The sequence below is a fragment of the Salvia hispanica genome, chromosome 2 (genome assembly GCF_029641045.1).
Source record: "Salvia hispanica isolate PSC_SH4W2 chromosome 2, Shi_PSC_v1, whole genome shotgun sequence".
Classification (NCBI taxonomy): domain Eukaryota; kingdom Viridiplantae; phylum Streptophyta; class Magnoliopsida; order Lamiales; family Lamiaceae; genus Salvia; species Salvia hispanica.
In genome coordinates this window covers 15,808,294-15,825,775 of record NC_142693.1, presented here as the reverse complement: position 1 = coordinate 15,825,775, position 17,482 = coordinate 15,808,294, and the positions used below count along the sequence as shown (strand labels likewise).

Below are 17,482 nucleotides of genomic sequence, written 5' to 3'. Positions count from 1 at the left end.
TGTTGAGAAGGGCGTGAATTTCTTAGTTTAAACATGGGCATTAACTCAAATTATGTAGCTTTGACCAAATTAATAAACGTAAGAGCATGACACATATAGATTGGAGAAGAGATTTGATCGAGCTCGTTCAAGTTTGATCATAGCTATTGCGACGTGTAATTATCCAATACTCTTCTCGATTACTCAACAATTAAAGCACATTAAATGAATGGAAACATATCACAAGATGCATGTCTCTAATCTCCGATTTAAATGAATGGGTACGAACGTATCACAAGATCCATGTCTCTAATCTCCAATAACATGTCCCATCAATTTAATTAAGATTACTTTACTCTACATATAAAGATACATGAATATATGTGTGGATATCGATCTTAAAAAGCATAAATTATGGTCATTTTTATAATTTATTTTTTTGGAAAAATGTGCAATTTTTCCAACCTGATCCAAATAGATTTTTTCGACAGATTTTGATCCTTTGTAGCTAACCGTGAAATATATTTGAATTAGTCCGAATTATACATGAAACAACATCATTTCGACACCCTAATTCTTGAATTCGACGTTTGAAGCATGATTCATAGATATGTAGGGTTTCAAGAATACCTCGCCTTATGAAATTAACATTGTGATTTTTAAGATCACTTTCAAAGTTCATAGAAATCTCATATAAATATTAAATATATACATGTATAGTTCATCAAATTTTATGCTCGATTCAACCAATGAATATAAATTTAAAGACTGCGTCACAATGGATTCAAACCCGACAAACTTCTAGCATTATGCATTACCACTCTACCGTATAGACGACTCACACGCTAGTAATTAACTTTTTATTTCTATAAAAGATGTCTGGCTATGTATTGAAAAATTGGGCATGACATTAGAAATTAAGAAATAGTGGTGCATAAATTTTGTTTTGTTTTGTATCTTACGCTAACGACAATTCCAACCGACACCAACGGCAATGATCGTTGAATTAACAACCGTTTAACGATATTGGGCCACGTATTTGTATTTATTTCTCTAACTATTTTGTGGAACCAAACGTCAACATTGCACCAAACTTTACTTGCTAGAAGAATAGTTATTCTAATTAATGCGTGTGGATATAAGTCCTTATTCATATATTCAGTCGGCTCTCTACTTTTATTTTCTTCTTTAATATTCAACATATTACCTTTTCTTACGGATTCCTTTTTTCCCGGTGATAATGAAAGCTAATAGTAGATGCTATGATATGAAATGCTATGAAATGAATCACACTCACGTCACGTATAAGAGAGCAAAATCATACTGAATCATGTATTTTCGGATGAATAATGCTCTAGTGCATGTTCTCGTGGTGATATATAGATACTGTTGCGGACTTATGTTTCGCATCGATTATAGCAATTGATATGAGATTTATAGATTAAATGGGTCAATAATGGTTTTACATCTATTCTTATGATGACTCGAACAAATATTGAATGAAGGAGAAATGTATTTCCAACTACTAAGGTGTTTCATTGTCCATCTGATTTTTTTATAGTTTACTCTTGATTCTTTATACTTCATCCATCCGCGAAAAGGAGTTTCATTTCTTTTCGATACGGATTTTAAGAAAGGTTAAGAAAAGTAATAATAAACCGGAACTCCTATTCACGGCGGACTAAAATGAAAAAACGAGACTTCTATTCGCCGAGAGAGTATATATTATTATAACGTTTTCAATTAAATTCAAATTATATATTATACCTATTATACTACATTATCCATTTACCCTAATTTGCTCTAGACTTAACAAAATCTTTTGACCTCATTCTTACGCGCGCCCAACCACTAATTATTGGTCGAACCAAATCTAAAATTCAAGAAAAGTAATAATAATTAATGTATTTGTCAAATAATCAGAAACACGTGGCCATCAACCCATTGGCACAAGTGTAACGTAGTATCTGAAAAAAATGGGCAGTTGAGAGATCAACGGTGGAGATTAGATATCAGCGGCGGCAGTTATAGTTAGTTAATCCTATGTTTGAATTCGTCCCAACATAAACACATTACTTGTCTCCTAAGCACTCTTCTTAGCCTATTTCTCGACGTCCACGTGGCAGCGAGTCTCCGCCGTGGGCGGCGGTTTAGTGGGCCCCAGCGGTGGAGCCACCGCCGTAAAAGAGGGCCGCGCAAGTTGTGGGGACACATCTACTGAAAAGTTCACACGCTTTTTCATAAAATAATTTTTGAAATTAAAAATAGGCTTATCTTTTTTTCCTCTTCAATTGTGTATTTTAAATTAAGACGGTGATTTGATACTTCTAAAATTTAAAAATAGGTAAAAGAACATTTTGAATGTGCAATACTACCCATCTTATATGAGCATCACTCCCACTTCATACTTCATGCTCATTTAACATTATTTATTTTATATATACAATACTATAAGTTTAATACATTAAAAATGTAATTGATATTTTTAATTTTAAAAATGTAAACCCTAAACCTTAATTTTATAAAATTCATATTTGTTCAGTTATTTCATCCATTTAATTGAAGTTATAAAAAAACGAATAAATTGAGCTTTGATTTTCTTTAATTTTAGATAAAATTTAAAATATAATAACATTATTTACTGTAAAAGAATCAAATTAAATATATAGCAAATCATTTTTCCCATTTTGTATATTATAAATTGAAGATATACGAATACTAGGTTTCTGGACTCGTAGATACGTTGATGAATAATTTTTGTATAAAATTTGGATGCATATACAATAGAAATTATTTATGCAATTAGGTAAGATCAATATTTTTGGATAAAATTTGTAGTATGTATAATTGTACTTACGAATAGAAATCATAGTAGGAGTATTATTTATTCTAAAGAGTTATATAAATTGAATATTCCAATTATACCATCATTAATTATGAATGCAAAATTAATTAAATTTAAAAAATAGAAACCAATTCTTGGTGTCGAAGGTAGCTCAAAGAGTGATAATTGAGTAGCATATAAATGTGCATATACCAATTGTAAAGAGTGGTAACTTTATTCCTATTTAATTTGGATTTTGTGGAAATGATAAGTGAAGGTAAAGCGGGTGGGCAGATGCTCTCTCCTTTTGCACAAAATGACGATCGTATCTATGAAAAATAAGCTTGTGAAAGCGAACACTTATATATAAATTCTGATTTTTTTTTTAAGAATGTAATAATTCAATTATTTGGTAGAAAATAATTTGAATTGTTTTATTTTAATCAATTATGCGTTTTGGGCGTTAATTTTGCTAAGTTGATTTATTAGAATTAATATTGAATTCGATTAATTGTATACGTACAGGCGTGAGCGATGGTGTACACGAGACATATGCATATACGTAATTACACTAATTTCAGAAGAGAAAATTCACAATTTGGTCGCAATCGAATTGGCAAAAAGCTGCAAGAATTTGCCTTAAAATTGCAGATACTAAAAAGTTAATATTCGAGATAAAGTAATTTAAAAAATAAAATAAAATGGGTTAGAATCATGCTCCCAAAATCTATAAATAAATAAATGGGATTGCAAAAATAATTGTAATTGGTTTGAACTGGCCATTTTTAATTGCTACCCTGACGTCAATATATTTTATTTTGAGGAAATTAAATTGAAACAAATATCTAACTTGTATACTGATAAGTCGTTAATTTAATATATTTTCATGAAAATTGAGTAACATTGTTCAGATTGTTCATCCATCCTTATATAAGTTGATTATTGAAAATAATTTTCATGTATTTTTGAATTATTGTTCCCGAAAACTGCATTTAATTAGATTATGAGAAAACTACTTTTTTGGTCGTTTAACTTTTGATTGGTATGAAATACTATGCACTAAAAATTTTAAAATATAGTTTGATGTCAGGGTGTGTGATCCATTGCTAACTTTTCTTAAATTGCTAACTTGCTAACTCATCAATACAATACATTAAAAATGTCAACACGGTGATATTGAAATGTCAGCATAAATTTAAGTTGATATCTTAATACATTATGTTGACATTGATGTTTAAATGTCAACACAGTTTATTAAAATGTCAACACAAATATATGTTGACATTTTAATGTGATCGTGTTGATATTTTTAATACACTACGTTGATGAGTTAACAAGTTAGCAATTTAAGAAAAGTTATCATTTAAACGCACCCCTTGATGTCATATCACTAAAGGTATTTTTTCATTTTTAGACAATTTCTAAACTATCTTCAAGCCCATAAATGACATTTTAGCCTCTGTACTTTTTCTATCATCAAGCCCTTAAGTAAATGTGAAATATTTTGTAACGAGTTGCGTACTTACCCCCATTTCATATATTATACGTTCATATATCTCTCTTCTTCTTTACATTCCAGTTCCGCTAATTGCTGCCTGCTAAGGACTAATTAAACTTTCTCTTTATTTGTCCTTTCTTTGTTTTATGCTTTAACTTTGTAGGCAACACCAAATGCCAAAGAGGAAACAAAGTTACAAAAAAAGAATAAATATTTGTTTCCCCCCTCTCACTTTGAAGCCCAAATCCCAAATTAAACTGCAAATGTGGATAAAAAGAAAGTTTAGTCCATAGCAGCAATTTGCGGAAGCTCACTGAAAATATGGAAAAGAAGAGAGAATATAGATTCTATGAAGATGAAGTTATCATCATCGGATAAATAAAGCATCAGCATATTTGATCAAACCAACCTTTGAACATCATCCACATATGCAAGAATTATTTAAATGATTGGCAAAATATGAGGTCGATTGATTGGAAATTCGGAACCAAATAGCCATTGTACGTGTTGTTTTTCTCGTGTGTCTTAAAAATTCCCATAATTCAGTTTCTCAATTAGTTTGTGTAGAATAATGGTACCAAGTTACATTGTACTATGCGATAAAAAAAATTTGGTTTGATTTATAGCGAATCAAAAAAAAATTATATGATCACATGATTAACAAAAAAATTGTATATATGATTGGTAATTTAATATAGTTAAGATATTTTAGTAAAAAATGTAATTTGGAGAATATGAGATTTTAATCATAATATAAAAGATGTCAACGGATAAATTGGCCGTGTCATAAAAACCTCACGAAACAGGTAAAAATATAGCAAGATTCTTTACGTAAAATTGTGAAGAAGAGGTGCAAATATACATGAGAATAATATGTGAAATCAAGCCAGCTTTCTATTATTTGCAACACGATCAAAAGATCCTCCTATCAATTCACTCACACGAATATAATTATTTTAATATGACCACAAAATAATGAAAGATTTTCTTTCTAAATTAGCCAATTCACTCCTTCTGAAATAGGCAATTCACAATACCCTTTATAAAAAAAAGTCCGAATTTATTACTTTAAAAAAAAGGGGAAACTAAATATTGAACTTACCAATATACTATAAAAATTGAATTTAAAATCTTTCAATCGTATCTGTAGTCCTAATCAAAGTCTACTCAAATCAATAAGTTTTATAGAGAACCTGAAATATTTAATTCGGATAATGTTAATTAATTACATAACCCCACACAACACTGCCGCTACCCTATCGAAAATAGTCCAATATTTAAATAGCAAAATCCAACCGTCCACCTCATCCTCTTTCAATCTCCTCCACTTGATCACTAATTCACTATTCAAACTTCACCTATAAATCAAATCCTCATTTTCCCACACCATAATCCATTCAAACAAAATTTCATCCCTCAAACATTCATTCTAACACCAAAATTAAGTGTAGAAAGTAACAAAACTTCTCCCTTTATTCCATATTCCACAAGCCATTTTTGCGCTGCTTGTTCATCTATATAAACCTTCACCCTTCCCTTCCCTTCCTCACCAAACTCACAACACTTTCCCTTCTCTCTTCATCATCTCTCAAAATCTTGAGAAATGGCTCCGAGCTTGAGCAAGGGAGGCTCCAACGCCGCCGTGGTGGTGGACGGATTCACCACCTCCGTGATCACCCTCGACGAATCCAACTTCGTCGTGAATGATCACGTCATCCTCTCCGACGTCCCTCTCAACATCACGGCGGCTCCCTCGCCCTACGCTGTCGGGGAGAAGGCGGCCGCCTCGGCCACCTCCCCCGGCTGCTTCGTGGGGTTCGACGCCGTGGAGGCCAAGAGCCACCACGTCGTCCCCATAGGGAAGCTCAAGAACATCAAATTCATGTCCCTTTTCCGCTTCAAGGTGTGGTGGACCACCCACTGGATCGGGTCGAACGGGTCGGATCTCGAGCGCGAGACCCAGATCGTCGTCCTCGACAAATCCGAGGGCCCGGGATTCAACGACAGGCCCTATGTAGTCCTGCTGCCCCTTATCGAGGGCCAATTCCGGGCCTCGCTCCAGCCCGGGATTGACGACTTCATCGACTTGTGCGTCGAGAGCGGCTCGACGAAAGTGAACGGGTCGTCCTTCCAGGCGTCCCTCTACATGCACGCCGGGGACGACCCGTTCACGCTGGTGAAGGACGCCATCAAGGTGGGGCGACACCACCTCGGGACGTTCCGTCTCCTCGAGGAGAAGACGCCGCCCGGGATCGTCGACAAGTTCGGGTGGTGCACGTGGGACGCCTTCTACCTCACGGTCCAGCCCGAAGGAGTGATGGAGGGTGTCAAGGGCCTTGTCGACGGCGGCTGCCCGCCGGGCCTAGTGCTCATCGACGACGGGTGGCAGTCGATCTGCCACGACGAGGACGACCTCACGACGGAGGGAATGAACCGGACTTCGGCCGGAGAGCAGATGCCCTGCAGGCTGATTAAGTTCGAGGAGAACTACAAGTTCAGGGACTATAAAAGCCCGAACAAGACCGGCCCCGGCCCGAACACTGGGATGAAGGCCTTCATCCGGGATATGAAGGATACCTACACGAGCGTGGACTACGTGTACGTGTGGCACGCTCTGTGTGGGTACTGGGGCGGGATTAGGCCCGGTGTCCCGGGCCTGCCCGAGGCGAAGGTGGTTGAGCCTGTGCTTACTCCTGGGCTTAAGACAACTATGGAAGATCTTGCTGTTGACAAGATTGTGAACAATGGTGTTGGGCTTGTCCTACCTAAGCTGGCTGAGAAGATGTATGAAGGAATGCATTCCCATCTTGAATCTGTTGGGATTGATGGAATCAAAGTTGATGTCATCCATGTAAGTAATAGTAGTACTTTTACTTCAATTTTTGTTATGTTTTTTTTGCTAGAAATCTTATGTTTCCAATACATATATGTATGTAGTTGTTGGAAATGTTGTGTGAGGACTATGGTGGTAGAGTGGATCTAGCAAAGGATTACTACAAGGCCCTGACGAAGTCGGTTCAGAACCATTTCAAAGGAAACGGAGTCATTGCTAGCATGGAGCACTGCAACGACTTCATGTTCCTAGGGACCGAGGCCATCAGTCTCGGCCGTGTTGGTATGTACCTAGCTAATATTCGTGTTTTGTTTTGTTTTGAATTTCAGTTTTGATTTCTTATTTTGGGGGTGTTTGGATGTTACAGGTGACGACTTTTGGTGTACCGACGAATCGGGTGACCGGGGTGACCCTAACGACACGTTCTGGCTGCAAGGGTGCCACATGGTGCACTGCGCCTACAACAGTTTGTGGATGGGTAACTTCATCCACCCCGACTGGGACATGTTCCAGTCGACCCACCCTTGCGCGTTGTTCCACGCAGCGTCTCGTGCCATCTCTGGTGGGCCCATCTACGTCAGTGACTCCGTCGGGAAGCACAACTTCGAGCTGCTCAAGAGCCTCGTGCTCCCCGACGGCACCATCCTCCGTTGCGACTACTACGCCCTGCCCTCTCGCGACCGCCTCTTCCTAGACCCTCTCCACGATGGCAAGACCATGTTGAAGATTTGGAACCTCAACAAGGTTCGAAATTAAAAATCACATTTTATTTTTTTTATTTATATCATTATTACTAAATCAATTAATTGAAAATTAAATTACTATGCTCCGTTCCCATTTCCCGCCCTAATTTGTGCCCCAAATTGAACAGTTCACCGGAGTGATCGGAGCATTCAACTGCCAGGGCGGCGGGTGGGACCGCAAGGAGCGGCGCAACCAGTGCTTCGCCGACTGCTCCCGCCCGGTCTCCGCCACCACCGGCCCGAGCGACATCGAGTGGAAGCAAGGCCGTAACCCGATCGCCGTCGACGGCGTGGAGAAATTCGCGATGTACCTCTACGGCGAGAAGAAGCTCATCCTCTCCAAGGCCTCCGACACCATCGCCGTCGAGCTCGATCCGTTCAATTTCGAGCTGATCACCGTCTCTCCTGTGAAGACCTTGGCTGGAACCTCCGTCGAGTTCGCGCCGATCGGGCTGGTGAACATGCTCAACACCGGCGGCGCGATCCAGTCGGTGGCGTACAACGATCGGGCGAAATCGGTGAAGATCGGAGTGAAGGGAACCGGAGAGATGAAGGTGTACGCGTCGCAGAGGCCGGCGGCGGTCAAAGTGAACGGCGGGAATGTGAGATTCGGGTACGCGGATTCCTTGGTGGCGGTGGAGGTGCCATGGGTGAATCCTACTGGAGTTTCGGTGATTGATTATGTGTTTTGATTTTGATAGCTGATTTGGGGAAAATGGTGCCCTAATTGAGATGAAATTGGGGCTTTTTTTTATTTTTGTTGTTTTGATTTTTCGATGATTATGAGCGATGTATTTCGTTTGAAGCAAGGAAATGTATTTCCGACTAATGGAATATGAAATAAAATTTTCTGCATAAGTTTGATTGACTATAATTAGATTTACACTGTTGTTATTATCATTATTATTTGCAATTGCAATCCATAATATTCACTTCTTATTTTTCACTAGAAAGTATTTGTATCAAAAACTAATCAGTATCAAAATCTTATAAGAATAAAGACATATGCTCCTCAAAATCGTTTAAGTTAATTAATAGAGAGACGAGTATGATGCAATGGACATAGTACTGTTATTTTGAAATAAAAATTAAACGATGAACCTATTTTTTTTTGGAAAATAATTCCCACATTCAAATATATTTGTAAAAAGATCTAGAACCTAAAGATAAATTCCTCTATATTGTTACTGAAAATTTCCAAGACCGGCTAATTGGACATTCATTAAGTTAAAGTCTCTAACACTAGAAGATACTCCTTCAGTCCGCCATTAGGAGTCTCAGTCAAATTTGTGCACTTGTTTTGTAAAAATAATAGTAATAAATAATTAAAGTGGATAAATAGTAAAGTATGAGAGAGAATAATGTTAAGAAACTCTTCCCAACATTATTCTTTTTTTTTACTTTATCATTTTTACAAAACGAGTTCGTGAAAGTGACCGGAACTCCTAAGGGTAGAGGAGGGAGTATGTTACAATATTAAACTTTAAATATTAGATTTATATTTATTAGAAAATATCAGAGAATTTCGTGCCCTTGAGTGATTAAGGAACATGATTGAGAAGAACATAATTGAGAAAGAATTAGAAATATGATTAAAGATTTTCTAATAATATAAAAGAGTGTTTTCGAGTTTAAGAAACATAAATAATGCAAATTCCATTTTCCACGATTACAAGTCCGCAGTTAACATAAAACAACTTTTAAGAAATGTAGTGCGGAGTAGAAAGAGTTAGTAGAAACATGATATTGGAAGGTTAGTCCTACTTTTGTACATTAGTTTTATAATACAATGTGAGTGAAATAAAGTTAGTGAAATATTAGATCCATTATAAAAAAATAAAAATAAAAATTGATATTTATTAGTTGATGGGTGAAAATAACAAAATGAGATGTTTATTGATTGGCGAGGGGTTATGGAATATTTAATCCTAAGAGTACTTCAATAAAAGGAACAGTTAGAAAGAATCATAATTCCATAAATATTTATTATATAAGTAAGGGAAATTGATATTTAATTCACGATTTTTGGGTTTTCTGGTCAATTCTATAACTTGTAAAATTCGCTAATTAAATCATAACTTTTGCGCATTTCTCAATTTTCCAATATAAGAATTTGATGATATTTGTTATTTGAATTATTTTTGATTAACTTATTGATAAATTTAGCATTGCTCTATATTACGATGGTCGATTTTAGATAAAATGTAATTGGTGAAGATATAACAAAGAAAAATACAAAATTCACAATAAATTTATCAAAATTTTAATTGCATGGGATAATTGAGAACCGTACAAAAGTTATAATTAAATTAGATAATTTTATAAGTTATGAGATTGATAAAAAGTCAACCAATTTTTTTGATTTAACTGATAATTTTCCTATATTAGTATGTCCCAAACTCCTAATCTTAATTGTATAAATCTGTATAATCACGGTATCTCATTCTAAAACACTTGGCAACAATAAATAATTTTCAAATAAATAATTTATTAATAAAAAAACAAATATATGTGGGTCAATCTAGAATAACACTTAAAATAAAGCACCACACTGCAAAGACTTCCCGAACACCTTATACAGCACAAATAATACAAGAGCAGCTTAAATCTCCAATTTCTTGAACATATGGGACCACAATTGAATTTAACCATTTTCCTAATCCAATCCTAGTTTGTAAACTAAAACCCCAAATTCAACTTTTGATTCATCTCTCTTCAATCTTGTTACACAGAGGAAACTGGGAAAATATTATTCATCCAACAGACCACAGCTCCTCACATAGATAGGCGTACATCAAGTGTTTGATGAAAGGAGACAGAAATTAGGAGGATCATTTCTTGGGAAGCTTCAATTGAATCGCAAACCGATGGAATTATATGCGTAGGCGATGCGTTTTTACGAATTGCAGGAACAAGGAATTAAAACCCTAGGAGAAGGCAAATCCCATTTTGCCAGGTTAGTTTCAGCTGCCTGTTTCATTCTCTTTTTCAGTTTTCAATTAGGTTTCTTGTTTGAGCTATAGGTTTCTTGTATGAGTTCTGCACATGCTACGAATTATAGCATTTTAATCGCGTCGTTGGTTTGCGGTTAATGTTTGATGAAGCTATTTCTGGTTCGTCTGATTTTGTGCTAGAAGTGATTATGGTACGTAGCGCCTGGAAATGTGGAATATTCAGTATTAGCCTTCACTTTGAATACTTTTATTCGTTATGGGCTACCATTGAATTCGAATTTAGGGCTGGACTTGAAAAACTTGTTTGATGTGGTTGTTAGTTTTTTGAATCTTCATGTCTCTTCAATTTTTATGATTATCTATTACTAGTATAGACCTGATACAATTCGGCGTTCCTACAAAATATTATCTTGTGCTAGTGCACACACGCTTATATTTTTGAATTCCCAACTCTCGCCCTGTGAGTCTATGTCTAAAGCATTGAGCTTGGGGTCGAACATTTTCAAATGCCTAATGTCACTGAACGAAGTTTAGTTTGTTTCTGACTTCTGACTGATGTGTATCACAGGTCAGCTTGTAGTTAGCTAATAAGAAAATGACTTAAATGTGTGTAATATGATGAAGATGTCGAGATTCTGAAATAATTTGGTCATCCTCATATTGAATGCACGGATAAAGAACGGTATTTGAAAGCTGTTTCCAACTTCTAGTGACACGTGTTAGTATCTACACCAAACCCCTTGCCTGGTATTGTGCTACACACGGACATTTAGTGTCTTATAGATGTCTATCCTAGTCCAGAAACTAAATGAGTGCCCAAACTTGCAGATATTCTGCATCCATCTAAAACTTACTTGAGTGTTTTTGGCTTAGATTTATATGTCACTTTTTGAAGATATCATCTTAAAGATTATTATTGTAGTAATAGTTGATGACCTCTAACTTCTCCACATTAGTACAGATATCCCCATTATAATAAGCAGGTTTGTCAGTTTTTTCTAAGATTTAGAGAAGGCATCACCAGCCTATAGTTGTCTGTTTATCCTGAAAGTAGTTAGTAAGCGACCATATTGTCATGGTAAGCTAATAGGTTGCTTTTTAGATTTTTTTATGCATAAAAAATTTGCAGGGATAATCATGATACCGAAAATCATAATTTATTGTTATTAGAGTGATGCCGGACTGGAATGATGGAATGGAGGTACTTCAAGAAGTGCATCAATTTCGAATGAAATATATCTAATTTAGAAAGAGATTGAAATTCAAGGCATAGAAAAGGAAGTATGTGCATACATGACTGTGTAGACACTAGACTGTCTTAATTGCATCTTGATTTAAGCATATAACTTGAATCTTTAAAGTTCTTTCTTTTGTGCCATGTTCGAAATGCTTCGAGAAATCCGAAAGGGGTCAGGTCAATGAAACCTGTTTCATATTTTCATTGTTGGTTCCTTCAGTCTTTGCTTGTCTAGTGCTCAAAAGCTTTAGTTTATTTTTTTTGTGTGGTTGAAATGTCAAACATTCTATATCTGAGAATCTCATTTATGTGTGCACGACTGCACATCCTTAGGCGTTTGACATTTGGAGCTCTCTGGTTCATTAACTTTCATCTGCCTGATATGATAGATTACTGGACTATGGCAATATGAACCATTCATACCATGAACTGAATTTCTGACAAAATACTTTCAAACAGACTGATTTAGTTATTTTGGTTTATAATGGCCTTATGCTTTGTTATTTTGTGCCAGGTGCCCTAACAATATTTTGCTTCTGTTGTTGGCTTTCCAGTCTTGGAGCCATTTGCAGACATATTTTGCCTATATATATACTCTATTTTCCGAATATGCTGTAAGGATTGTTGGAGTAACACAAGAAACCTGATATATCTTGTCCATTACAAACATTCCATGGAGCTCAAGGTTTCTCCAGAAAAACCTGGGTTTTCATCTTCTGATGTAGCGAGTGATACCGAGGAGAAAGAAATCAGTGAAGGTGACGATGACGATGATGATCGTAACCACAAGCATCGTAGGCAGGAGGCTCGTTCTCAATCTCAGGAAGGGGATTCTCTTGATAACCATTTGAAAAGACCATACAGAAAAAGAAATCGTCCTTTTGAAAATGGTTATTCTTACAGGGATGGTGACCCGCAATCAGGTGAACCCTGGAGAAATTACAATATGGCTTCAGACAGGGACTTTCCTGCTAGATTTGACAAGAGACGTTTCAACCAGGGCTCATTTTCCAAAGCTCCTATGGATTTGAACCAAAGGATCAGAGGCAACCAAAATCTACCAGGTGAAGTTGGCTTTGCCAGGGGTAGGGGAAGGGAACCTGTTCCTTGGGGCATTCATGATGCAAGGTTTGGATTGGTTGATGTTGCTTCTCAAATAGTTCAACCCGGGCCTGTTCCTTCTGCTATGTTTGCTGGGAGGGGCTTGTCAAATGTTCCTAGTGCACATGGTACATCTTGGAATGCATTTGGGCTGGTTCCCGGCTTACCTAATGGTGGACTTGACTCACTTCACCCCCTTGGTTTGCAAGGACCGCTAAGACCAGCTATCATTCCACCAGCGAATGTTGGGCTTCCACGGCAACGGTGTAGAGACTTTGAGGAGCGTGGGTTTTGCTTAAGGGGAGACATGTGCCCGATGGAACATGGTGTTAATCGTATAGTTGTTGAAGATGTTCAGGTGTGCAACCTTTCCTATTTCTAACTTATTTGTTCTCAAGCTATATTCATTAGGTCTTATGGAATTCTCTTGGTGGTTAGTGAGTGTCATTTGCAAAATGATATTGTCTTGTAGGAAGAATACATTCTTATTCAGGTGCAGAACATGTGATTTTCCTTGTGCTACATATTTCCAGCATGAACTGTATTTTATTTCCTTGAACATTTCTTTCAGCCACCAAGCATGCAAAAATTACATGTTGTGACTTGTGATTAAGAACCTGTGTTGTTGATTGTATCTTTATTACTGGTAGGATCTCAACATGAATAACCCCTGGTATAGAATTCCCAAGGAACTTTCAGTTGCACAGACTTGAGATGTCTTCATAGGTCAAGAGTAGTCTCAGTATCATTTTGGATTCAATAGATATGATGTGTAGTCAGCTTTGCTGACGAACTAGTAAGCCTCTTCCTACAATATAATTGTATTCTTTTTGGTAAACAAATGCTTTGTTACTTCTGTATTGAAATCAGTTATGCATCGATATTAACTTCTCATTTATAAGTGTGTGTATTTACTCTCGAGTGCCATAGGTTTATAAAGTCTTGATTAGTTACTTATCATGATTTCAGAGCCTTTCACAATTCAATCTCCCTGTTTCACTTCCTGGCTCGCAACTTCTTGGAGCGTCTTCTGCACAAGGAGTGTTACCTGTCAACAACAAAGTTTTTCCTGCAAAAAGTAGCAAGCCTGGAATGAATGTAGATGGTTACGGCCTGAATGATGGTGTTGTGGGAGGTTCCATGGCAGGGGCATCGACATCTGATGTGTATGATCCAGATCAACCTTTATGGGAAAATGATAACCCTGAGACAACGGCAGCACTAGTAGCACTAAATCAAGCAAATGTTGATGAAACTGAGTCGTTTATGGACATGGACCTTCCAAACCGGCATAACATTGAATCAATTGAAGGTCTTAATGATGATCGTCCACTCAGAAATGCCAATACTAGTGGATCCCAAAGTACATCTGTGTGGGGAAGAATAAGCAGTTCAAAACATGATTCAGAACAGGAAAACAAGATTGTGAAAACTCTGAACACGGATCGTTCAAATGTTCCGAATCAAGAAAATCGGATGAATGTTAATGGAGATGGATCAATTGTGAAGGAGTCCTTTGGAAAGAAACAGAGCGATTTTGTTCGCGACACTCGAACACCAGCTCAAAGGGGACTCCGTACTTTATTTGTCAATTACATTCCCCTAAAAGACAATAAGAAGGAAAATCTTCTCTCACATTTTCAGAAATTTGGTGAGGTTGTTGACATTTATATTCCCATGCAAACAGAATGGGCTTTTGTTCAATTTTCTAAAAGGGAAGAAGCAGCAGAAGCACTAAAGGCACCCGATGCTGTAATGGGCAATCGGTTTATCAAGCTTTGGTGGGCAAATCGAAATAATATACCCGATGATGGAATAAGTGGCTATAATGCTGCACCAATTACACCCCGTGGAACTTCACATCTTCTCGTTTCTAATCAATTTATTCTCGACAAAGGAAAAGAAAATCCTCATCCTGTAATTGGAAAAGATAGCAACTCCAATGCTACTGTTGGTCAACACCCGGTTTCTGACCATCCCAAGTCAGCAATTACAAATGGTTCCAAAGCCCCTCCTTTACAGCAAAAGAAATTTGAGAGTTTGGAGATTTTGAAGGAAGAACTTCGTAAGAAACAGGAGTTGCTGGATCAGAAACGAAATGAGTTCAAGCGCCAGTTAGACAAACTCCAAAAACAAGTAATTCTTCATTTGAAATGTGACTGTCAGAGTTGTTCCGTTTAATTGTTTAGCATGTCATCTCTCATTATTTTAAAAACCGTGATGTTTCATTAGCTGAAGTTGACATATTTAAACTAGCAGGTGTGTGGTGGGTAGTATATATAGGATAATGAAATAGATGGCTGATGAAATTTTGAGCTTGTTATGGTTTATTTCTGATCAGGGGGATTTTTGTGGGAAAAGAGAAGTGACCATTTTCAGAAATTAGTTGTTATATCATGTTTTTTTTAGTTTTCCTGTTCGTTGTTTTTATGTTTTTTTTGGTGGGGGATTGGTTAAGTTACCAAAATATTGTTTATTACAAAGGAGTATATAGAACAGACTGAACAATCTTCTTCTCCAGCCTGCCCAGTTGCTTTAGTTTAGTTGCTGTATTTCTCCATTCTTGTGTTTCCTCTCCTCTCTCCTGGTTTTCCTTTTATTATGGAGTCACTGTTGTCAAGTAATTAACATAATTGCAAAGCATCACTTATCTTCGTTCTCCCCTGATCGAGTCTAAGGTTTCCACCCTCACCTATTTATTCCTTTTCAGGCTGTGGGCAGCAAGGATATTCCAGCATCAGATTCGACCACAAAGAAAATTAAAGGTGAAACACCACCTAATCAGTCAAAAACGGAAAATTCCAAGTCATCACCAAGAGAAGGCATGTCCATTGAGAATACCCGGTCTGAACAGCATTATGTGACACGTGCTTCAACCTCAACTATGCCTATTCATGAGCCTTTGAAACCTTCTTTCCGTCCGCAAGCACCTACAGGGACACCATTTGTAGCAAACAGATTCAAGCTGGACAATCGGCCCACAGTGTTCAAAGTTGTTCCGCCATTACCATCTGACCTTGCAAATGTAAGTTATACTTCTTTTGGTATTTTTCACACATATTTCTACTTGAAGGATATTTCTCTATTTCTCTTCTTTTCCGGTGAGATGTACCCATCAAATGGTTATTGATGCATGCTCCAAGTTTATTTCTGTATTTGAGTGGTGGAAACTCATTATTTTCTTTTAAATTAATTGCATAAATATCTGCCTTCTAGATGTGTGGCCGGCATTCAATTCATCATGAAAATTACTGTTATTTTTCCTGTGCCAAATGATGATATGCTATATAGGTTGCTGCTCTGGAGGAGCACTTCTCATCGTATGGTGATCTTGCTTCGGTGGTACTGGAAGAGTCGGAACCCCAAGAGACTAATGATGCTTCAGTTTCATCTTCTGATGTCTCAGCCCGTGTTTCCTTTACAACCCGACGATCTGCTGAGAGGGCTTTCTCTCATGGTAAATCATGGCAAGGTCACAAGTTGCAATTTTTGTGGCTTACGTCTATTAATACTAGCAAAGAAGTCGACAAATCTGGGAATCCTCCTGCCACTTCAAATGCATCTGTTAACACTGGCAAAGAAGTCGACAGCCACGGGAATCTCCCAACTAGTTCAGGGGCCTCTGATAACACTGGAAAAGATGGCAACAGCATTGGGAATCTCCCAGCTGCTTCAAATGCACCATCTGATGTTGACACTCAAACTAGTGGAGATGATGCATCGGCCGATAATCAGAGAACTCCTGCCTCGGAACCTGGGAACCACAAAGTAGAAGCTGATGCAGATTCTGCTGCACAGGAGAAAGATTCAAAATCAACGTCACCCTCGCCCTCACCCTCTTCCTCGGGCGAAAAGCAGCTTTAGCTCTTGAACCCGATGCCCGCTTCTAGTTGTACAGTGAGGTAAACATGATGTCAAATTATTATAATTCATATGGTTTAACTGAATCTGCAGCTAAATTCTAGCTTCGGTCTTATTTTCTCATTTTTGGGGGGTTTTTTTCGTGAAGAAATGTCTAATTTTCAACTGGCAGTCCTCGTTAAGTGCGAATTGTAATGCGTTGTGTTCTTTGTTATAGATATTTAATAGGAACAAGAGGTTTACATTTTATAAGGAAAAAAAACAAAAATTGTTTAGAACAATTGACCTTCTCTTCTCTTTGTGCCTGTTTACGTTGTGCTAATCTAAGATACGTGTTTTACACTTTAATACGCATGTTCTCAAATATTTATGCTCTTGCTCATCAGATTATTTCTTTAATAAGTTTGTTTTGTTTTTAGTAGAATGAAACAATAAATTGAGTATATTTTGTT

At 37.1% G+C, this 17,482-nt stretch overlaps 2 protein-coding genes across 3 annotated transcripts; both read left to right on the top strand.

Annotated features, from left to right (window-relative positions):
* Nucleotides 1–5,715: 5,715 nt before the first annotated feature.
* On the top strand, nucleotides 5,716–8,735 carry LOC125201102 (putative galactinol--sucrose galactosyltransferase 5). The gene is made up of 4 exons (XM_048099026.2): nucleotides 5,716–7,152; nucleotides 7,239–7,416; nucleotides 7,502–7,878; nucleotides 8,006–8,735. Exons 1-4 carry the CDS (start codon nucleotides 5,905–5,907, stop codon nucleotides 8,567–8,569), a joined length of 2,367 nt encoding a protein of 788 aa, XP_047954983.1. The 5' UTR covers nucleotides 5,716–5,904; the 3' UTR covers nucleotides 8,570–8,735.
* A 1,772-nt stretch (nucleotides 8,736–10,507) lies between these two features.
* LOC125200864 (zinc finger CCCH domain-containing protein 41-like) lies at nucleotides 10,508–17,311 on the top strand. Of its 2 annotated transcripts, none has more exons than XM_048098674.2 (5): nucleotides 10,508–10,833; nucleotides 12,623–13,527; nucleotides 14,139–15,305; nucleotides 15,880–16,194; nucleotides 16,461–17,311. In XM_048098674.2, exons 2-5 carry the CDS (start codon nucleotides 12,742–12,744, stop codon nucleotides 17,031–17,033), a joined length of 2,841 nt encoding a protein of 946 aa, XP_047954631.1. In that variant the 5' UTR covers nucleotides 10,508–10,833; nucleotides 12,623–12,741; the 3' UTR covers nucleotides 17,034–17,311. The 2 variants fall into 2 exon arrangements, with proteins under 2 accessions (XP_047954631.1, XP_047954630.1); XM_048098673.2 differs by having other exon boundaries at nucleotides 12,583–13,527.
* The last annotated feature ends 171 nt before the right edge of the window (nucleotides 17,312–17,482 follow it).